Source organism: Podarcis bocagei (genome assembly GCF_964188305.1).
Source record: "Podarcis bocagei genome assembly, chromosome: 7".
In the NCBI taxonomy this organism is placed as follows: Eukaryota; Metazoa; Chordata; class Lepidosauria; order Squamata; family Lacertidae; genus Podarcis; species Podarcis bocagei.
The window spans coordinates 1,861,685-1,884,709 of NC_138132.1; the positions used below are offsets into that span (position 1 = coordinate 1,861,685).

Consider the following 23,025-nt stretch of genomic DNA (forward strand, 5'->3'; position numbering starts at 1 on the left):
GAAAGAGCCTTTACATGGGCCAATGAATCATTAAATAATATTTTTATAGCAAGGTTTTGACAATGAGAGTTTTCCTTTCAGTCCAAGCCAGACCTAAGATCAAAAATTGACCCATGGAGAGAGGGGAGGGATCCTTAGAGGGTGTATCTTGCCAAATCTGGCTGGTCTTACTTCCTCGAGTTGGCTATATATCTGACGTTACCTTTTTACCATGCGCGGCTTTCCTCTGCCTTGCAGACATAGTGTGGTCTGGGTTGTGCAAAAGGAAACAATTTCAGAAGCGGGAAGGGAAGGCAGGTGTAGGATTAGCCTGACAGACAAAAAGGTTAACATGAACGGCCTTTTGATCTCTCCTAGCGCCCACCACTCTTAAGAGCAGGGGTCAGCAACCTTTTTCAGCCGTGGGCCGGTCCACCACCCCTCAGACCTTGTGGGGGGCCGGACTATATTTTGGAAAAAAATAATGAACAAATTCCTATGCCCCACAAATAACCCAGAGGTGCGTTTTAAGTAAAAGGACACATTCTACACATGTAAAAAGACGCTGATTCCCGGACCGTCCGGGGGCCGGATTGAGAAGGCGATTGGGCTGCACCCGGCCCCCGGGCCTTAGGTTGCCTACCGCTGCTTAAGAGGTTCCAAGTCTGTTTCTGAGCTCTCCCTCGGATGAGCATTTGGGTACACAGCAAGGCCTTTGATTGCCCCCCTTCTTCCCAAGGCATGACCCAAAGCCCTAAGATTTTCAATCTTCATTTTGCCCCCAGTTGCCCAGGTTACTAAGATATCCAAGTTGCCGGGTTACCAAGACGCTCCAGTTGCCCAGGTTACAAAGAGAGGTCCAAGTTGCCTGGGTTACCATGCCAGGTTATCAAAGATGCCCAGGGTGTCACCCAGCCTTGACTGAGGCGGCCTGACTGCCAAGCTGCTCCCACTGCCCACCACGCGGCGGTGCCAGCCTTGCCCTGCGTTGACTAACACTGCACTCCGCTCAGGGTTGCCTAGATGCCCAGCCTGAAGCCAAACTCCCCTGGGAATGGAAGTTCATTCTGGCAGACGCAGAGTTGTGCCAAGTTGCTCTCTCCATCCTCCCCTGGCTCACGTCAGGTTGCCCCTGGCAACAGCATCCCCTGGGGGGAAGGAGAGGCGGGCGGGTACCAGCCCAAGGCTTTCCCGGCCCCGCCCTGTCCCTTTCCCCAGCCCGGCAGCCAACCAGAGGCCTCCCCCGCCTGCCTTTCAAGGCTCCCCGCCCAATGGGGTGGCACCAGAGGCGGGGCAGTGGGGGGGGGTCCGCAGCCCCAGGCGGAGAGGGCGGGGCTCCATCCTGCGCGCTGGGCTTGTTGCTGATGAGGGAGGACTGGGAGGCAGGAGTCTGGGACAGGAGGAGAAACAGGTAAAAAAAGATTTGGGGGCGGGAGGGGGGAGCTGTTGCGCTCTGGGGGGCGCTGGGAAGCTCAAGAAAGTGAGTCTTCATTAAAAGAAGAATTTTTGAAAAAATTACTGTTTGATTTGAGAGCGAAAATGAGCAGGTAAACTTCAAAGGCGGCGCATCATTCCTTAGGAATTGTGGTCTTGCAACAGCGCTGGCCCTTTGGCCATTTTCGTTCCAGCCTTTAACAAACTTCAGTCTTTGATTTCGTTTCGTTTTGCTGCCTGCATCCCGAAGCCGTTTCTGCGATGCGTCAGGGAGTTGCCAAAAATCTCCTCCCCCGAACCACCAACCTGTTGTTTATTTTCTTCTGTCGGGAACTGCGAGCGAACGGGCAAAGTTCTTGATGGTTCTCCCCCGTTATAAAAGAGGCGGATTGTGCGTCGTGCGCCTTGGGGAGGGGAGAGGGGCGCCTGGGATCTGAAACTGAATAGAGGGGGATTCGGGGGCTGAATGGATGGCGGGTTGCGAGGAGGAGGGGTGTGTTTGTGTCAGATGCGGGGATCTGGAGCAAGTCTCTAGAGGTTTCCCTGGGATTAATTCTGGATACGAGTGTCGGGGAACAGGTGCCTCTGAGGGTCCAAGCTGAGGCTGAAATTAGAATGGAGCAGAATCATAGAGTTGAAAGGGACTGCCAAGGGTCATCTAGTCCAACCCCCTGAAATGCAGGGAGTGGTGTGGATGGTTTTGAAATGACCGCAGGAAAGGGGAAGTTGCCTGAGTTAATCGGCTGTTTATAAATGTTCGTCTATTCATTTTTCTGACGGAGCCCGAAGGTGCCTACGTGGTTTTCTCCCCCTCCCCATTTAATCTTCACAACAACCCTGTGAGTTAGGCTAGGCCAAGAGATGGCCTAAGGTCAACCAGTGAGCTTTGTGCCTGAGATTTGAACCCAAGCCTCTGATACTCTAACCCAGGCATAGGCAAACTCGGCACTCCAGATGTTTTGGGCTACAATTCCCATCATCCCTGACCACTGGTCCTGTTAGCTAGGGATCATGGGAGTTGTAGTCCCAAAACATCTGGAGGGCCGAGTTTGCCTTTGCCTGCTCTAACCAATGCACCACACTGTCTCTCTCTCTGCAACCCAAGTTAAGACTGCTGGGTTCTCTTGCAAGCTCCAGCCGTTTGAAGTGTACAGACTCACCCTTTCCCTTGCTCCAGAGTGTCGCCTGAGGGAGGGATATGTACTGCTGCATCCTAATAATATATCACAGCAGTATATAAAGGCCCAGCAACTGTGGGCTGATTCTGAGCTATAAGTTTCCATCTTTCCCCTCTCTCATCTAGTCACAGGAGAGGCAGGTCACTCCCAGACAAACTATGGAGCGTTCATCTCGATTTTCTTACTCCAAATTTACAGGGAGGTTAAGGGGCACCATCTGCTTATCAAGCGTTTGTTTTGATTTGTTTGCAAGTAGGTTACACAACATGGTGTCAATCCGCTAGAATGATAGATCTGTAGCGTTGGAAGGGGCACCAAGGATCATCTAGAATCATAGAATCATAGAATCATAGAATCATAGAGTTGGAAGAGACCACAAGGGCCATCGAGTCCAACCCCCTGCCAAGCAGGAAACACCATCAGAGCACTCCTGACATATGGTTGTCAAGCCTCTGCTTAAAGACCTCCAAAGGAGGAGACTCCACCACACTCCTTGGCAGCAAATTCCACTGTCAAACAGCTCTTACTGTCAGGAAGTTCTTCCTAATGTTTAGGTGGACTCTTCTTTCTTGTAGTTTGGATCCATTGCTCCGTGTTCGCTTCTCTGGAGCAGCAGAAAACAACCTTTCTCCCTCCTCTATGTCCAACCCCCTGATTTGCAGGAATGACCGCTAAGGAATCCCTGACCAACTTGTGCTCTACAACCTCCAAGAGAGAGTCTGTTCCACGGCTGAACAGCTCTTACTGTCAAAAAGTCCTTCCTAATGTTTAGTCAGAATTTCCTCCCGTCTGGAGCAGCAGAAGAGAAGATTGCTCCATCTCCCATGTGTCAGATCTTCAGGTGTTTGAAGATGGCTGTCATGTCACCTCCAGGCTGGATATGCAACTCCCTCAACTGTTCCTCATCAGGCTTGATCATCTTCCTCACGCTCCTCTGCCCACCTTCCAGCTTGTCGATATCCTTCCTAAATTGTGGTGCCCAGAGCAGGACACAGGACTCCAGGTGAGGTCTGACCAGGACAGAATAGAGCATTACTATGACTTCCCTTGGTCTGGGCACCATGTCTCTGTTGAAGTATTGCCATTCCACGCTTTCCAGAGCATTTTCACCATCACTTTCCTTCCTGCAAAATGTTTGAGTTTTGTTTTGTTTTGTTTTGTTTTGTAAATGAGCTTGTTCAAAGAGCATCAGTTCCGCCTTAATTGTGCAACTTGAATTTGCTGGTATTTGATTGAATCCCACTTGGAAAATAGTGACAGTCTGTTGTTGTTTAGTTGTTTAGTCGTGTCCGCCTCTTCGTGCCCCCCTGGACCAGAGCACGCCAGGCCCTCCCGTCTTCCACTGCCTCCCGCAGTTTGGTCAAACTCATGCTGGTAGCTTCGAGAACACTGTCCAACCATCTTGTCCTCTGTCGTCCCCTTCTCCTTGTGCCCTCCATCTTTCCCAACATCAGGGTCTTTTCCAGGGAGTCTTCTCTTCTCATGAGGTGGCCAAAGTCTTGGAGTCTCAGCTTCACGATCTTTCCTTCCAGTGAGCACTCAGGGCTGATTTCCTTCAGAATGGAGAGGTTGGATCTTCTTGCAGCCCATGGGACTCTCAAGAGTCTCCTCCAGCACCATAATTCAAAAGCATCCATTCTTTGGCCATCAGCCTTCTTTATGGTCCAGCTCTCACTTCCATACATCACTACTGGGAAAACCATGGCTTTAACTATACGGACCTTTGGTGGCAAGGTGATGTCTCTACATTTTAAGATGCTGTCTAGGTTTGTCATTGCTTTTCTCCCAAGAAGCAGGCATCTTTTAATTTCGTGGCTGCTGTCACCATCCACAGAAGTCCCCATATGTTTCCCCTTCCACCTTAAGATCCCCAGAATACCCAGAGATTTTGAAATGCAGACCTGTAAACCCTTTTCTCCTGCTTGGTTCTGTTTACAAGCTCTGATTTTACACGGATTGCAGCTGACCTCTTGCAAAGTGCATCTGGAGACAGATGGAGGGAGCTCTCAGGGCACCAGTGTTTCTTGAGCACATCACCTCTTGCAAGGGCATTGTGTTTACCGTCACTGCCGCAAGAAACATTTCAGAAAACTCACGAAGGAATTGAGACCGGCACAAAGCTGTTTTGCAGCGCTGAGATTGTGAAGCTCGATAGCAAGTGGGAGGGTGGCCAGCCTGGTCTTTTTTTGGAAGGGTTTGTTGGCTGTGTGAAAAATGTAAAGGTGGCAAATCTGTGTTTTTCGTTTGAGAGGCAGCAATAGAGTTGGAGGCTGGTGTCAAAGCTCTGCAAAACAGGTGCGTGTGGAGGGCTGAGTGCCCCCCTTCTCCTTGGTTTTTAAAGAATCGGGGAGTTGATTCTGTATGTGACCATGATCTGACTAGCGTGGGGTAATGTGGCGCTGTGGTCTAAACCAGTGTTCCCCAACCTTGGGCCTCCATCTGGTTTTGGACTACAACTCCCATCATCCCTTGCTAGCAAGACCAGTGGTCAAGGATGATGGGAATTGTAGTCCAAAAACAGCGGGAGGCACAAGGTTGGGGAACACTGGTCTAAACCACTGAGCCTCTTGGGCTTGCCGATCAGAAGGTCGGTGGTTTGAATCCCTGCGACGGTGTGAGCTCCTGTTGCTTAGTCCCTGCTCCTGCCAATCTAGCAGTTTGAAAGCACGTCAAAGTGCAAGTAGATAAATAGGTACCGCTCTGGTGGGAAGGTAAACGGTGTTTCCGTGCGCTGCTCTGGTTCGCCAGAAGCAGCTTAGTCCTGCTGGCCACATGACCCGGAAGCTGTACGCCGGCTCCCTCGGCCAGTAAAGCGAGATGAGCGCCGCAACCCCAGAGTTGGCCACAACTGGACCTAATTGTCAGGGGTCCCTTTACCTTTAGGCTCCTGTGATGTAAGTCATGGGCCCTGTCTGCTCCCTCAAATATCACTGGTTTGCTCCTTTCTATATATAGGGTGCCTACATTCTGCATGGACTGGTTGCAGGGCAACATGTGCAAATGGCTTGAGATACCTATGAGTCCATAGCTTGAGATACCTCTGTCCCAGCTCCTGCCAACCTAGCAGTTTGAAAGCACACCAGTGCAAGTAGATAAATAGGTACCACTCCGGCGGGAAGGTAAACAGTGTTACCATGCTCTGGTTTCCGTCACAGTGTCCCGTTGCTCCAGAAGCGGTTTAGTCCTGCTGGACACATGACCCGGAAAACTGTTTGCGGACAAACGCCCGCTCCCTTGGCCTGAAAGCAAGATGAGTGCCGCAACCCCACAGTCGCCTTTGACTGGACTTAACTGTCCAGGGGTCGTTTGCCTTTTTTACCTTTGATGGTTGGAGTGTTGGACTAGGAGACCAGGGTTCAAATCTCCACTCAGCTATGAAGCTCACTGGGCGATCTTGGGTGACTCGCTGTCTCTCAGCCTAAACTACCTCGCAGGACTGTTGTGAGGCTAGAAATGGGAAGAGCGAGAATCACAGGTGCCCCGCTGAGCTTGTAGAGGAAAAGTGAGCTATCAGCATCGTAATGAATGAGAAGCAATTGCCATTGTTAGGATTATTAATAATAATAGAAATAATTTATTATTTATACCCGCCTATCTGGCTGGGTTTCCCCAGCTACTCTGGGCGGCTTCCAACAAAACACTAAAATACAATAACCTATGAAACTTTAAAAGCTTCCCTAAATGGCTGCCTTCAGATGTCTTCTAAAAGTCTGGTAGTTGTTGTTCTCTTTGACATCTGGTGGGAGGGCGTTCCACAGGGAAGGTGCCACTACCGAGAAGGCCCTCTGCCTGCTTCCGTGTAGCTTTGCTTCTCGCAATGAGGGAACTGCCAGAAGACCCTCGGAGCTGGACCTCAGGGTCTGGGCAGAATGATGGGGGTGGAGACACTCCTTCAGGTATATTGGAAGGAATACCCTTCTGGGATGGCAGTAACCATGACTTGCCCAAGATATTTTGCTCTTTTAAGCATGTGGTAGCTTGCGGTCCACAAATTCTACCCGGGAATCCCCTTTGCTGTGACATATTGCAAGGAATTGGAGAGGGGGGAAATATCTGGGCTCCTCACATACCGATTCACTGGCACTCCTAAATGTTTTGGAGGGACCTCATCCTTTAGAAATCGTGGTGTAAACCTTGCAGGCTCACCTTCCTTGTCTCAGTCACCTCTTAGAGTTCTGTTATTGTTATTTTTTTCCTGGGCTTTGGCTGCAATGGAAGGCAAACGCAGAAGCCGCTCAGCCGACTGGAAGCTTGCAAAGCTGTGAGCAGACCCTCGCCGTGCTTAGAAAGGAAGCTGCCCTATTTATGCTGAGTCCATCTAGCACAGGGTTGCCTACACTGACTGGCAGCAGCTCTCCAGGATTTTAGGCATGGTTCTCTTCGAGATGCTAGGAAAAACCTTGTGACCTTCTGCGTGCAAATCAGCTGCTCCTGCACTGAGCTATGGTCCTGGTTTAGAAATCTGGGGGAAGCAGGACAATTCCCCTTGTAGCTTGGCAGGATGATCTATGTAGGCCAATGGGAAAAGAATGCAGCTGGACCATACAGGTTTGAACCTGCAACCTTGGCATTATCAGCACCACGTTCTAACCCTCCTTCTGAGCTGCCCAAGACCCCTCCTGGATCAGCCAGCAACCCATCTAGTTTAGGACCCACGTACCTACGGGACCGCCTCTCCTGGTCTGCCCCGCGGAGGACCTTAAGGTCCACAAATGACAACATTTTGGAGGTCCCAGGTCGCAAGGAGGTTAAACTGGTCTCAACTAGGGCCAGGGCCTTTTCACCATTGGCCCCAATGTGGTGGAACACTCTGTCACAAGAGACTAGGGATTTGACACTTTCCGCAGAGCCTGCAAGATGGAGCTGTTCCGCCTGGCCTTTGGTTTGGACTCAGTCTGACCCCTGTGTTTCCCTCCCCTTATGGTCTTGATCTATGGGCTACTTTTAAAATGAGGCTGCATTTTAAATTGCATCTTAACCTGTATTTTAAATTGGTTCCCCCCCATTATGTTTTTACTGTAATTTTACTGGTGTTAGCCGCCCTGAGCCCGGCCCTGGCCGGGGAAGGTGGGGTATAAATTATTATTATTATTATTATTATTATTATTATTATTATTATTATTAGCCTGTTCTTACCATGACCAAATAGCCCTATGAGCCTAGGAACCTAGATAGACTGCCTTTGGAGCTGGAGGTTCAGTTAGAACATAAGAAGACTCTGGCTGCTTGAACAGGTCAGTGGCTTGTCTAGTCCAACACCAAGAGCGGCACTCTCCCCCTCCTGCCGTTTCCAGCAACAGAGGCGCTGCACGGCCATTTGGTTAGCGGCCATGCGTAGCCTTGCCCGCCGCGAACAACAAAGCTTGTAATTGCCTGGATAAATCTTCCTTGGATCTCTTCACTTGCCTTTTAATTTCAGCTAGGAGCCATTAGGGAACAGATGCATTAAGTGGCTGCTTGCAAAGTCTTCCGCCAATTAGCACTGGATAAAAGGGAGCCCTTTGTCGCTGGCAGTTACAAGACTGCTCTGCTCATTAAGGAAAGGGGCCTGCCTGGCAGTGGCGTAGCGTGGGTTGTCAGCACCCGGGGCAAGGCAAATAATTTGCACCCCCTAACCCGTGGATTTTAGCACTCGAGTCTCTTCCGCGCGCCCCCCTCAGATGTTGTGCCCGGTGCGGCCGGCCCCCCCTGCACCCCCCACGCTACGCCACTGCTGCCTGGACGCCTGAACCGCGCAGGATTGAGGTGCTTAGGTACCTCGTAGAAAGGAGATTTGCGTTTGCACCGATGCGCTGACGCTCTAGTTGGCAGCGGGTCTCGAACCCGTGTCCTTAGGGACGTTTGACGGGCACTTTGCCTGCGTGCAGCTGCCCATCCCTGTTCCAGAGGGAGATTGGCTGGACCACAAAAGAAACCACTTAGCAGCAGGGCCAGACCAGGTCATGTAGCAGAAGCAGAGAAAACAAGTCGCGGAAGGGCTGTGGGTCAGCGAGAGAGCATGCAGAAGGTCCAAGTGCAATCCTCGACAGCGTCTCTGGGAGAGGAGCCTCGTCCCAAACCCTGCTGGCGGCCAGTGCAGACAGTACTGAGCCGGGTGGACCCAATGATCTGACTAATAATAATAATAATAATAATTTATTATTTATACCCCGCCCATCTGGCTGGGTTTCCCCATCCACTCCGGGCGACTTCCAACAAAACACTAAAATACAATAACCTATTAAACATTAAACGCTTCCCTAAACAGGCTGCCTTTAGATGTCTTCTAAAAGTTTGGCAGTTATTTTTCTCTTTGACATCTGGTGGGAGGGCGTTCCACAGGGCGGGTGCCACCACCGAGAAGGCCCTCTGCCTGGTTCCCTGTAACTTGGCTTCTCGCACTGAGGGAACCGCCAGAAGGCCCTCGGCGCTGGACCTCAGTGTCGGGGCAGAACAATGGGGGTGGAGACGCTCCTTCAGGTATACTGGGCCTTTGAGGTCGTTTAGGGCTTTAAAGGTCAGCACCAACACTTTGAATTATGCTTGCAAACGTACTGGGAGCCAGTGTAGGTCTTTCAAGACCGGTGTTATATGGTCTCGGCGGCCGCTCCCAGTCACCAGTCTGGCTGCTGCATTCTGGATTAGTTGTAGTTTCCAGGTCACCTTCAAAGGTGGCCCCACGTAGAGCGCATTGCAGTAGTTCAAGCGGGAGATAACCAGAGCACGCACCACTCTGGCAAGACAGTCTGTGGGCAGGGAGGGTCTCATCCTGTGTACCAGATGGAGCTGGGAGACAGCTGCCCTGGACACAGAATGGACCTGTGCCTCCATGAACAGCTGTGAGTCCAGAATGACTCCCAGACTGCGCACCTGGTCCTTCAGGGGCTTGGTACTGTTGTAAACAAAAAATGCCCTTTTCCCTTATGGGGTATCCAAGAGCCCATATAGAGTCCTTACATAGGTTCCCTATTGGTCAGAGAAAATAACAGAGGCCAACCAGAGAATATTGAAAAGCAAGGCAGCTAGTAAGCTTGATCTTTATTGATCTGTTGCAACAGGGTGCTCCCCTCACCTGCAGGAGAGAGGAGGAACCCAGAAAAATGGCGCGCAAGGCCTTATAAAGACTTTTGAAATTGCCACCCGGTAGATCAAGACCACCCCCAGAAACATCATACATACATCACAGAAGGGGTGTAACCTAAGACCGCCCCCCAGATACATCATACCTACATCACAAAAAGGGCGGTCTACAGCAGAAATCTGAGTGCTTTGTTTACCTCCTGTCTGCCAGGTTACCTGTTTAATGCTCACTCGATTGGATTGCCTGGGGAGCCTGGTCAGTCTTTTGTAATGATAAATACTTATAGTAGTTCCTGGGCCAGGTCACAGGCTCACACCCTATTCAAACACAGACATACCCTTAAGACAGGATTTGTGAAGGAAAAGACAATGGGGAGGTTTCCCACTTTGACCTTGCAGAGAAAACATTTGCTCAATTTAGGAATCAAAAATGGTTCCAGGTCGGTCTTCCTGTGCTGATCTATGTACGTGCTTGGTTGGTATGCTTACGAACATTTCCATATATCTAAGACCTCAAAATTCCTATCACAGTGCCAGTGAGTTTCCTGTACTGCTAAGCCAGGGACGGGTTTACAGTTGAAGATGTGTGCAGCCAAAAACAGAGGGCTCTGTCCCTACGTCATGCTGGACGGCAGAGGAGCAGGGCTGGTTGCGAGACCGGGATCCTGTTCCATAATTGCAGCAGCCCCAGGGACTCTGAGATGGAGGGGCATCTATAGTAATAACATTATTCCCACTTTCCGATGCCAGAAGATCTGAAAGGTTATATCGAGGAGAGAGATGGGCCAGAGGAGAAGGCTTGTAAACTGTCAGGCATTTGGCCTCCCCGCCTAATGGGTTGTGAAGGCTCCGGGCTCTAATGGGTTTGAGATCCTTCTTGCTCTCCATCCCCCACGACTGATCTGCTCTCCTCCTCCCTCCCCCAGTGTAAGAGGGACCGAAGGGAAGCTGAACGGCTCCGATGAGTCATGCCGGATAGCTTTGGCCAAATCTGATGCCGTGCTTTCAGTCGGCCGTGAGCCATTAACCAGCAGGCAGGTCCTTGACGAAGGGGAAACTGAGCCACGGCTGAGGTGCTGCAGTTCTGAGAGTCTATGTTGCTTCAAAGGCTGGCATTTTGCAGGTGGGATTTGAGTCAGTGCGTATCTGGGAAATTGAAGTGTGACCAGTTTTTGTTTTTTAAAAAGGGGTGGACTGTTTGCACTTAGGAAAGTGATGGGGAGACGCATGGAAAAGCGTGGGGCAAACAAGCGACAAATGCAAAGGTGTACGAACATCCCTGCAAGGAAATCGGGATGATAATAATGAATAATAATAATAATAATTTATTATTTGTACCCCGCCCATCTGGCTGGGTTTCCCCATCCACTCTGGGTGGCTTCCATAGAAACCAAAATACACTAAAATATCACACATTAAAAACTTCCCTGAACAGGGCTGCCTTAAGATGTCTTCTGAATGTCAGGTAGTTATTTATCGCTTTGACATCTGATGGGAGGGCATTCCACAGGGTGGGGGCCACCACTGAGAAGGCCCTCTGCCTGGTTCCCTGTAGCCTCACTTCTCGCAATGAGGGAACCGCCAGAAGGCCCTCGGAGCTGGACCTCAGCATCCGGACTGGATGATGGGGGTGGAGACGCTCCTTCAGGTATACTGGACCGAGGCCATTTAGGGCTTTAAAGGTCAACACCAGCACTTTGAATTGTGCTTGGAAATGTACTGGGAGCCAATGTAGGTCTTTCAGGACCGGTGTTATGTGGTCTCTGCGGCCGCTCCCAGTCACCAGTCTAGCTGCTGCATTCTGGATTAGTTGTAGTTTCCGGGTCACCTTCAAAGGTAGCCCCACATAGAGCGCATGGCAGTAGTCCAAGCGGGAGATAACCACAGCATGCACCACTCTGGCGAGACAGTCTGCAGGCAGGGAGGGTCTTATCCTGCGTACCAGGTGGAGCTGTGTCCTGAGTTCGAGTGTCTTCAAAGCCCAGGACACCTTTGGTAATGACTGTTCTCCAACTGGAGCACTCGCAGGCCAGTGTTTCCCAGTTGTCGGTGTTTATACTAATAATAAGGGACTCGGGTGGCGCTGTGGTCAAACCACTGAGCATAGGGCTTGCCGATCAGAAGGTCGGCGGTTCAAATCCCCGCGATGGGGTGAGCTCCCGTTGCTCGGTCCCTGCTCCTGCCAACCTAGCAGTTCAAAAGCACGTCAAAGTGCAAGTAGATAAATAGGTACCGCTCCGGCGGGAAGGTAAACAGTGTTTCCGTGCGCTGCTCTGGTTCGCCAGAAGCAGCTTAGTCATGCTGGTCACTGACCCGGAAGCTGTATGCCGGCTCCCTTGGCCAGTAAAGCGAGATGAGCGCCACAACCCCAGAGTTGGCCACGAGTGGACCTAATGGTCAGGGGTCCCTTTTACCTGCGATGGCCCTGCCAGTTGCACAGGATGAAAAAAAATAATGTTATAATCCACATCTATTCAAGGGCACTTTTCTGGGGAGTCAGGAGAAGTGAGCTTTTTCCAGTGTTCTTCACACGGAGTCACTTAATTCAATTAACCAATGTCCTAGGCACGCATTAAGGCTCAAATCCTTCCACTTCCTTATTTTTTAAAAGGGCGATAACTTCGTTACAGTTATTACCATGCGTAAGAGAGAGCCACCTGAAATCCTTTTAGAAATGCAATCTAAATTGAATAAATAAAAGAACAGGCTGATAAACCTTGCTAAAAATGCTTTTTGAAAGCCCTTCTCCAACATCACCTGGCAAAGTGAGCACCCCCCCCCCTTTCTAGATTTTTGCATAGCCTCACACTAAATGGTGATCCGAAGGGTTTAGATTAATTGCCTTTGATGGCTGATGGCTACTAGACCTGGTACTATTCTCACACCAACATACCCATTGTCTTTTGAAATTAGCTTTTGTGCAGAAAGTAAAGGCACAAAGGCAACCCCACCCATCCCACTTAGAACATAGAAAACTGCCTTAAACTGAGTCTGACCATTTGTCCATGTCTTCTTCTCCTTCTTTGGCGATCCCTCGTGGCTGAGTAGAATTCTCTTCCATGAACACGGTCTTAACAGTGAGTCCGTAAGTGACCGTGGAGGCCAGTTCTGGATCCACACGTCCTTCCACAGTGGGGACATTGATTTCTGGGCAGGAGTTGATCCTGGTGTGGATTTGCCAAGCGTGCCTGCCTCTTAGCACTTTTCTCCCTTGCGTCCTGAGTTTGAGTGTCTTCAAAGCCCATGACACCTTTGGTCAAGGCTGTTCTCCAACTGGAGCGCTCGCAGGCCAGTGTTTCCCAATTTTTGGTGTTTATACTTCATTTTTAAAAATTTGCCTTGAGACAGTCTTTAAACCTCTTTTGTTGACCACCAGCATTACGCTTTCCATTTTTAAGTTCGGAATAGAGTAGTTGCTTTGGAAGACGATCATCAGGCATCCGGACAACACAACCAGTCCAACAAAGTTAGTGTTGAAGAATCATTGCTTCAACACAGGTGATCTTTGCTTCTTCCAGTACACTGGTATTAGTTCACCCGTTTTCCCAAGTGATATGCACAAAATTTTGGAGACACTGTTTGTGGAATCTTCCAAGGAGTTGGAGATGGAGTTTATAAGTGGTCCATGTTTCACAAGCAGACAGTAAGGTTGGTAATACAGCGCAATATTGCCAACACTGGCTGGCAGCATCTCTGCAGGATTTCAGGGAGGAGTTTCTCTCAGCCGCTACCTGGAGACTGAACCTCAACGAAATCAGGACAACCACCCCCATCCGCCCCCTGAACATTTGTGGTATATAAAGGGTTCAGCAGGAAGTTACAGACAAACTGGAAATGAAGCAATTGTTCACAGGTATGAACAGTGTTTAAAGCTCTGGTTTTCCCAGTAGTGATGTATGGAAGTGAGAGCTGGACCATCAAGAAGGCTGATCGCCGAAGAATGGATGCTTTTGAATTCTGGTGCTGGAGGAGACTCTTGAGAGTCCCATGGACTGCAAGAAGATCAAACCTCTCCATTCTTAAGGAAATCAGCCCTGAGTGCTCACTGGAAGGACAGATCCTGAAGCTGAGGCTCCAAGACTTTGGCCACCTCCTGAGAAGAGAAGACTCCCTGGAAAAGACCCTGATGTTGGGAAAGATGGTGGCCTCAAGGAGAAGGGGACGAAGGAGGACGAGATGGTGGGACAGTGTTCTCGAAGCTACCAGCATGAGTTTGACTAAACTGCGGGAGGCAGTGGAAGACAGGAGGGCCTGGCGTGCTCTGGTCCAGGGGGTCACGAAGAGGCGGACACGACTAAATGACTAAACAACAACAACAACAAATGAACAGTGTTGAAACAGGATTGTCTATTGTTGTTGTTAATTAATCTTATTAACCACTTTTTAAAAACAAAAGTGCCGTATTTTTGTATGTATAAGACTCCCTCATGTATAAGACGACCCCTATTTTTTCAAACCCCAAATTAACCCGCCAACGCCCAAGATCGCCCAAAGTTGCAGACTTTTTTTGGGGGGGGGGATCTTCTAGCCTTAGGAAGGTAAGTAGTCGTTTTTCTAAAAAGACTGTACATTAACCACCTGTGTATAAGAGCACCTCCAATTTTTGACTAAAGTTTTAAAGCAAAAGGCATCGTCTTATACACTGAAAGAATACGGAAACTCAAAGAAGCTTACAGCAATAAGCAAACACATCAAAGCCATCGTAAAACAAAGCACGGGGGAATCTAAGAGACAATTGTCTTTTCAAAAGCAGGATTAAAATGGGGCACTCACTAAAGGAGGCCGCAGGTAATGAAGAACCAAAGGCCTGACAGGAAATAAATGCTTTGGCCTGAAGGTATGGAATAATGGTGCCAGGCGGGCCTCCCCAGGGAGGAGCCACCACTGCAAAGGCCCTGTTCTTGTGTTGCCACCCCTGGACCTCCTATGGCCCATGGAGAAGGGGTTCAGATAATGATCGCAGAGCCCAGGATAATAATAATAATAGAATAATAATTTATTATTTATACCCCACCCATCTGGCTGGGTCTCCCCAGCCACTCTGGGCGGCTTCCAACAGAACACTAAAATACAATAACCTATTAAACATGAAAAGCTTCCCTAAACAGGGCTGCCTTCAGATGTCTTCTAAAAGTCTGGTAGTTGTTGTTCTCTTTGACATCTGGTGGGAGGGCGTTCCACAGGGCGGGCACCACCACCGAGAAGGCCCTCTGCCTGGTTCCCTGTAACATGGCTTCTCGCAGGGAGGGAACCGCCAGAAGGCCCTCAGTGCTGGATCTCAGTGTCCAGGCTGAACGATGGAGGTGGAGATGCTCCTTCAGGTCTACTGGACCGAGGCAATGGATCCAAACTACAAGAAAGAAGATTCCACGTAAACATTAGGAAGAACTTCCTGACAGTAAGAGCTGTTCGACAGTGGAATTTGCTGCCAAGGAGTGTGGTGGAGTCTCCTCCTTTGGAGGTCTTTAAGCAGAGGCTTGACAACCATATGTCAGGAGTGCTCTGATGGTGTTTCCTGCTTGGCAGGGGGTTGGACTCGATGGCCCTTGTGGTCTCTTCCAACTCTATGATTCTACGAGGCCGTTTAGGGCTTTCAAGGTCAGCACCAACACTTTGAATCATGCTCTGAAACATCCTGGGAGCCAGTGTAGGTCTTTCAGGACTGGTGTTATGTGGTCTCGGCGGCCACTCCCAGTCACCAGTCTAGCTGCCACATTCTGGATTAATTGTAGTTTCCGGGTCACCTTCAAAGGGAGCCCCATGTAGAGCACATTGCAGTAGTCCAAGTGGGAGATAACCAGAGCATGCACTCTGGCGAGGCAGTTCACGGGCAGGTAGGGTCTCATCCTGCGTACCAGATGGAGACGGTAGACAGCTGCCCTGGACACAGAATGGACCTGCACCTCCATGGACAGCAGGGATGGTTCCTAGGGGGAGAGGAAGTTCTTGAGGTATTGGGGTCCTGAGCCACAAAATATTTTCTAGGGCAAAAAACCCCCACTTTGAACTGAGCCCAGAAACTAACTGGTCGCTTTGATACCACCAAGAGTGCAAATCATCAAGAGAGCACAATCAAAAGGGTATCTTCCTCTCTTTCTGTGAATCATTCCTAAACCGCTTTTTATTCCCATCCAACCCACCCTCTACCTCCTTTTTTCTTTTGCTGTCAGCTTGGGGGAAAAGTTTTTGCTGCCGCAGCTACACCTCTGCCCCCTCCTCTCGCTCTCGCTTTGTTCAAAAGCACAAAACACACACAAAGCCTCTATTTTTAATTTGCACGAATTTTGCAGGCAGAGGCGAGCAGCAGAAGGTGGGAGCCCGGGAAGGTCCTTCGGGGGGGGGGGAGAGGGGGTGGGTGGGCGGCTGTTTCTCAGCTCCCAAATAGCAAACAGCTGCACTTTTCAAGCGTGATAATTATACAGCTTCTTCGGAGGTTGCTGATGAAGAATCATATCGCCCGACGGAGGAGGTGGGGGCTGGAGTTATGGCAGGTTCCGTCCGCCCTCCCCAGGGATATTCGCAAGGCGTGTGAGAAAATGGCTGAGCCCAAGGAGTAGACTGCGGTGCAATGGGGTTTTGGGACACCGTGCCGGCTGTCTTGTTGTATGCAATTGCAAACCTGCTCTGTGTTGGCTGGCAAAATATTGTTAACACATGATTAGTTAGTAGCTTCCACCCTAAAAGCTGCCTTGTTGGTTTGCTGTCTGCCAGCCGACAAGCTCACCAAACAACAAGCAATACAAGCAACACGAAGACCAGCAGATAGCACTGCAATTCTTATTGCATAAGATGTTAACGGAGGATTCCGAGGGCTCCCTTGGAGAAAAAACAAAGACACCAACCAGGACAATTTGCAGCAAAACAGCAGCCTGTAGGCTTGGCCTTTATTGGAAACTGTCGCGACATAAAAGGATGTCACGTAGAGGAGGGAGAAAGGTTGTTTTCTGCTGCTCCAGAGAAGCGGACACGGAGCAATGGATCCAAACTACAAGAAAGAAGATTCCACCTAAACATTAGGAAGAACTTCCTGACAGTAAGAGCTGTTTGACAGTGGAATTTGCTGCCAAGGAGTGTGGTGGAGTCTCCTACTTTGGAGGTCTTTAAGCAGAGGCTTGACAACCATATGTCAGGAGTGCTCTGATGGTGTTTCCTGCTTGGCAGGGGGTTGGACTCGATGGCCCTTGTGGTCTCTTCCAACTCTAGGATTCTATGATTCTATGACTCCCACCCACAACAAGATGAAGCAAGATGGAAGACCAGAACAAAAGAAGACCCCTACTTTTATTAGTTACTAATCCCCCAAGCTACACCCCTAAGACTACATCACAACTACATCACAGAAAGGAGGGGTTGAGGGAGGAGTTGTGGTGGTAACCTGAGTGTCCTGTCACCTGCCTGGTTCCCCCTTTCCCCCTCCCCATGAGTACTTTCCAGGTGACAGAGGGGAGTTTGCAGTTTCCTGCCCCCAGAGGGAAGATCTGATCATTGTCCTTTGTTCCAGTCCGTGTTGAATCCACTCCCACATGCAAGTCCCTTGCGTCCTTGATGGTCTTCTGTCTGGGACCATCAAGGTTGCCATGCCAACTGGGAAGGGCTCCTGTGTATGTGCTGGGATGCTCAAGGGATTATGGCTGCCCTGTATCAAACCTTCCCCATTTTGTAGTCCTTCTTTCATGGAGTAAAATAAAAGTGGAACAGTGCAAATCCGATGTATGGTTGATTTTCTATGAATTTATAACAGAAGTGTCGTGTTTGTCATGTGTGTGTGTGTGTGGAGTTTGCACAAACTGAATGATTGGGGTGTGTGTGTTTCCTGCGACAATATACATGATTTAGTACAACAAAAACAAAATGTGTACACTTGTAAATTCTCTAATATTGAAATCAAATGAACACACATCTGTCAATCTTTGAAAGTCCGTAGAAGTATAATAAGTCTATGGTTGAAAGAAGCAATAGATGCTCTCCTGTGGGCTAAGCGGTAAAACTTTTTTTAGGCATTCATGGTGCCGAAGTAGTAAGTAAATAACAATGTAGGACAGTGATCCCGGATAATCTGACTGTTTCAGATTATCTCCTTGGGCAAGAGATATAGAAGCATGATAAGCCGCACCAACACACAGAGTGTAACAAGGACTGAGAGATTGGGGGGGGGCTTGTTTAATCTCACTATAAACAGGTGGTAAAGGTAAAGGGACCCCTGACCATTAGGTCCAGTCGTGGCCAACTCTGGGGTTGCGGCACTCATCTTGCTTTACTGGCTGAGGGAGCCGGCATACAGCCATGTGGCCAGCATGACTGAGCTGCTTCTGGTGAACCAGAGCAAGGCACGGAAACGCCGTTTACCTTCCTGCCGTTTACCTATTTATCTACTTGCACTTTGATGTGCTTTCGAACTGCTAGGTTGGCAGGAGCTGGGACTGAGCAACGGGAGCTCACCCTGTCGTCGCGGGGATTCGAACCGCTGACCTTCTGATCGGCAAGCCCAAGAGACTCAGGGGTTTAACCCACAGGGCCACCTGCACCCCTTAAGGTAAAGGGACCCCTGACCATTAGGTCCAGTCATGACCAACTCTGGGGTTACGTGCTCATCTTGCTTTACAGGCCAAGGGAGCCAGCGTTTGTCCGCTCTGCAGACAATTTTTCCGGGTCATGTGGCCAGTATGACTAAGCCGCTTCTGGCGAACCAGAGCAGCGCACGTAATAATAATAATAATAATAATAATAATAATAATAATAATAATAATAATAATTTATTATTTATACCCCGCCCATCTGGCTGGGTTTCCCCAGCCACTCTGGGCGGCTTCCAAAAGAATATTAAAATACTATGATACATCAAACATTAAAAGCTTCCCTAAACAGGGCTGCCTTCAGATGTCTTCTAAAAGTCTGGTAGTTGTTGTTCTCTTTGACATCTGGTGGGAGGGTGTTCCACAGGGAGGGCGCCACTACCGAGAAGGCCCTCTGCCTGGTTCCCTGTAACTTGGCTTCTCACAGTGAGGGAACCGCCAGAAGGCCCTCGGAGCTGGACCTCAGTGTCCGGGTAGAACGATGGAGGTGGAGACGCTCCTTCAGGTATACTGGACCGAGGCCGTTTAGGGCTTTAAAGGTCAGCACCAACACTTTGAATTGTGCTCGGAAACGTACTGGGAGCCAATGTAGGTCTTTCAAGACCGGTGTTATATGGTCTCGGCGGCCGTTCTCAGTTACCAGTCTGGCTGCTGCATTCTGGATTAGTTGTAGTTTCCGGGTCACCTTCAAAGGTAGCCCCACGTAGAGCGCATTGCAGTAGTCCAAGCGAGAGATAACCAGAGCATGCACCACTCTGGCGAGACAGTCTGTGGGCAGGTAGGGTCTCAGCCTACGTACCAGATGGAGCTGGTACACAGCTGCCCTGGACATGGATTTAACCTGTGCCTCCATGGACAGCTGTGAGTCCAAAATGACTCCCAGGCTGCGCACCTGGTGCTTCAGGGGCACGGTTACCCCATTCAGGACCAGGGAATCCCCCACACCTGCCCGCCTCCTGTCCCCCAGAAACGGTACTTCTGTCTTGTCAGGATTCAATCTCAATCTGTTAGCCGCCATCCATCCTCCAACCGCCTCCAGGCACTCACACAGGACTGTCACCGCCTTCACTGGTTCTGATTTGAAAGAGAGGTAGAGCTGGGTATCATCCGCATACTGATGAACACCCAGCCCAAACGCTGTTTACCTTCCCGCGGGAGCGGTACCTATTTATCTACTTGCACTTTGACATGCTTTCAAACTGCTAGGTTGGCAGGAGCAAGGACTGAGCAACGGGAGCTCACCCCGTCACAGGGATTCGAACCACCGACCTTCTGATCGGCAAGTCCTAGGCTCTGTGGTTTAACCCACAGCACCACAGTGACAATAAAGTATTTCTATTTCTAGTCTATTCTATGTTGGTTGGACTAGTCACCCCAAGTGCTGGCCTCTCCTTCCTGGAAGGTTTTTAAGCAGAGGTTAGACAGCCATCTGTCATGGATGCTTTAACTGAGATTCCTGCATTTCAGGGGATTGGGCTAGATGACCTTTGGGTCCCTTCCCATTCTAAGAGTCTATGAAGGGTCTGCTTGTTCAGATTCCTGAAGGTGGCTAGGGATGGTGGTGAAAATGAATGCATTTGCAGACTGAGGTGGATATGGGGAGAACTCACTTTAACGCAGGCTTCCTCAAACTCAGCCCTCCAGATGTTTTGAGACTACAATTCCCATCATCCCTGACCACTGGTCCTGCTAGCTAGGGATCATGGGAGTTGTAGTCCCAAAAAACATCTGGAGGGGCGAGGTTGAGGAAGACTGGTTTAACATCAGGAAAAGAGAGAACTTGGAATCGACAGATCTACCAGTCCCCAACAGAGGCTGCTTGGACTCTGCTGCTTGATCACTTGGAGTTATGCCCCAGAGGATTGTGGGTTAGCCCCAGAATGCTTTGCTATTTGGAAAGGATCGTGGGGGTTCCTTCTGGCTCGTGGGGTGACCACTATGTGAAACGAGACATGACTGGGCACCTGTGATCTCTCAAACCGGGTGTTTCCTTCGCTTTGAAGAGGAAAGGAAGTCAGATTAGCCTCAACCAGAGCCAGGGCCTTTTCAGTACTGGCCCCGACTTGGTGGAACGCTCTGTCACAAGAGACCAGGGCCCTGCGGGATCTGATTTCTTTCCGCAGAGCCTTTAAGACAGAGCTGTTCTGCCTGGCCTTTGGTTTGGTCTGACCCTATGTTTCCCTCCCTTTATGTGATCTATAAAGGTAAAGGGACCCCTGACCGTTAGGTCCAGTCGTGGCCGACTCTGGGGTTGCGGCGCTCATCTCGCTTTACTGGCCGAGGGAGCCGGCGTACAGCTTCCGGGTCATGTGGCCAGCATGACTAAGCTGCTTCTGGCAAACCAGAGCAGCGCACGGCACGGAAACGCCGTTTACCTTCCTGCCGGGAACTGCTAGGTTGGCAGGAGCAGGGACCGAGCGACGGGAGCTCACCCCGTTGTGGGGATTCGAACCGCCGACCTTCTAATTGGCAAGCCCTCGGCTCTGTGGTTTAACCCAGAGCGCCACCCGCGTCCCTTATGTCATCTATGGGCTACTATTAAAATGAGGCTGCATTTTAAATTGCATTTTAACATGTATTTTAAATTGGGTTTTTCTCTCTCTCTCCCCCATTATGTTTTTACTGTAATTTTTACTGGTGTTAGCCACCCTGAGCCCGGCTCTGGCCAGGGAGGGTGGGGTGTAAATAAAATTATTATTATTATTATTATTATTATTATTATTATTATTATTATTATTATTATTCTGTCTTATTCTGTAGGAGACCGTGGATTTATCCATACAAGGAAAAACGTCCCCCTTGGTTCTTTCCCAAAAGATCCCAAGATGGCGGCCAACGGCGTGGTGGGTTCGGAGCCAGAAGACCTTGAACATCGCATCCACCAGGTCAACAATGAGGTCGGGAAAATTCTTTTTTTTTGCCTCTACCAGCCAGATCCCCCTTTTCCTTATAAAAGTGCTCCTGGTATTGCCCAGAGGGGTGGGGAGAAAGGGAATTGGGAAGGCAACCCCCCTCCTATGAGCTGATTTCAACCCAGAACCAGATTATTCCCAGTCTCGCCTGGGCCGACTGTACACTATTTCTCCTGCCAGGAAGTGATACCCTTTGTTCATTGACGATTTGCGGCGAATCCAGCTGGCGTCGCTGCCAGCCTGTCGCCTTCAATATCTTCTGCCTTGTTCTCCCACATCCTTTCTGACCTGTGGCAATTTGCTCTCACAACAATCCCCACACATAAAATGCAGTTGCCATGCTCAGCTGCTCTGTGTGGACTGGCAAACGACTGTTAAGACTTGGCGGGGCTATTGCACCTTTAGTTAGTAGCTTCCTCTTCTGGAAAAAATGGCCTCCTCCGGCCTTAAATTGCTCCCAGTTTACTTTAGCCGCAGCCTGACCTTGTCCCAGTCTACAATCTGGAGAAACCTTCTGCCTGTGCTGGTCCCGAGGGTTAACCGTGTGGTGAGGTCCGAGTCCAGTCCGAGGTTGAGGGTGCGGTATGGAGGCTGTCCGTCAAAGCTGAAGCTGGGTCCAAGGTGGGGAGTTGGGTGAGGTCAGGAACTCTGGAAGAGCAGGACAGGGTTCAGGCAGGAACAGGCTACCAACAATGTTGCTCCCACAACCTGGGACTGGGCTGGCCGGCTTTTATCTGCCCCGAGGCATAGGGTGGCCCCAGTCCACAGGTGACTCATCTCTCCTGGCCCGGAGGCGAGCCCTCCTCCTGCGGGAACTTAGTTCCCTCCGCCTCTCTGCCCTGAGCCTCTGCAGCTCAGGAGAGGCTGGAGGGTTACCGGACCCAGAGGCAACCTCCGCTTCCCCTGACGGGGCTGAGAGTGGAGCACCTGCAGGCAATGGGTCCTCCATCATCTCAGGAGCCAGAGCAGACTCAGCTGACGCCTGCACCTGAGGATCCAGCACAGGTGAGGACCCTTCAGGCTCATGCCCCAGCCCCGGATCAGCCGGCCCTGGAGGCGGGGACTCCTGTGCAGGCTGGGATCCCTCAGGTTCAGCCTCCGAGTCCGAATCCCAGGCCATTACACTGCCCCCCTAACCCTACAAACCCAGCTTGGCATTCCTGCCCAAATAGGCCAGAGATATAATTGCAAGGAAGCTGGCTTTGTTCTGAAGAACAATTCTCGTTCTTGCAAAACGGCTACAAGAATACTTATGCAAATGAGACAGATTCCAACTATGGAACTCATTTGCTTTAGCGTGCGTTGCACTGCCAAATGGTGCTTTGTTTTGTTTCCCCCCCAAGGTGGGTGGGTGCTGGTGGGAAGAAAGGATGTGCAGTTTTATTGGGGTTACTCAATGAAAAGTCTGGCTGGCTTAAGACAGGCTTGAGAAAGTAATTTCTTCACAGAGTGCATAATTAACTTACAGAACTTGCCTCCATTATGGGTTGTGTTGGCTTCTGACTGAGGTGGCTTTTAAAAGGACAAAAGCAGGTTTTGCTAACCTGGTGCCCTTGAGAGGTGCTGCGCTACAACTCCCATCAGCACCACCTTCAGAGCTGTGATTCCTGCTATGAATCTATAAATCAATAATATTCAATTTCCTGCTCTTTTTTATCTTCATTTCAGGCTTTGGAGAGCACCAGGAGGATGTTGCAGCTGGTCGATGAGGTAAGAAACAGCCCCTCTTCACAGAGAACTCTGCGAGGGGGAATAGCAGGGCCTCTCAACAGCTCTCCGCACCCTTATGCAACTACAGATCCCAGGATTCTTTGGGGGAAGCTTCCCACGAGGGAAGACACAGCGATAACAGCAAGAACCTTTATTGAACTAACAGAACTGGACAACAGG

The 23,025-nt window shown here is 50.0% G+C and overlaps 1 protein-coding gene across 1 annotated transcript in view; it reads left to right on the plus strand.

The window, feature by feature from the left end:
* The first annotated feature begins 1,281 nt into the window (after window positions 1-1,281).
* Window positions 1,282-23,025, plus strand: part of LOC308590560 (synaptosomal-associated protein 25-like) — a 34,194-nt gene continuing 12,450 nt past the window's right edge. The window contains exons 1-3 of the mRNA XM_081200709.1: window positions 1,282-1,390; window positions 20,984-21,120; window positions 22,804-22,845. Coding sequence (XP_081056835.1) covers window positions 21,049-21,120; window positions 22,804-22,845 — 114 coding nt within the window. The 5' untranslated portion in view covers window positions 1,282-1,390; window positions 20,984-21,048. The remainder of the gene's footprint in view (window positions 1,391-20,983; window positions 21,121-22,803; window positions 22,846-23,025) is intronic.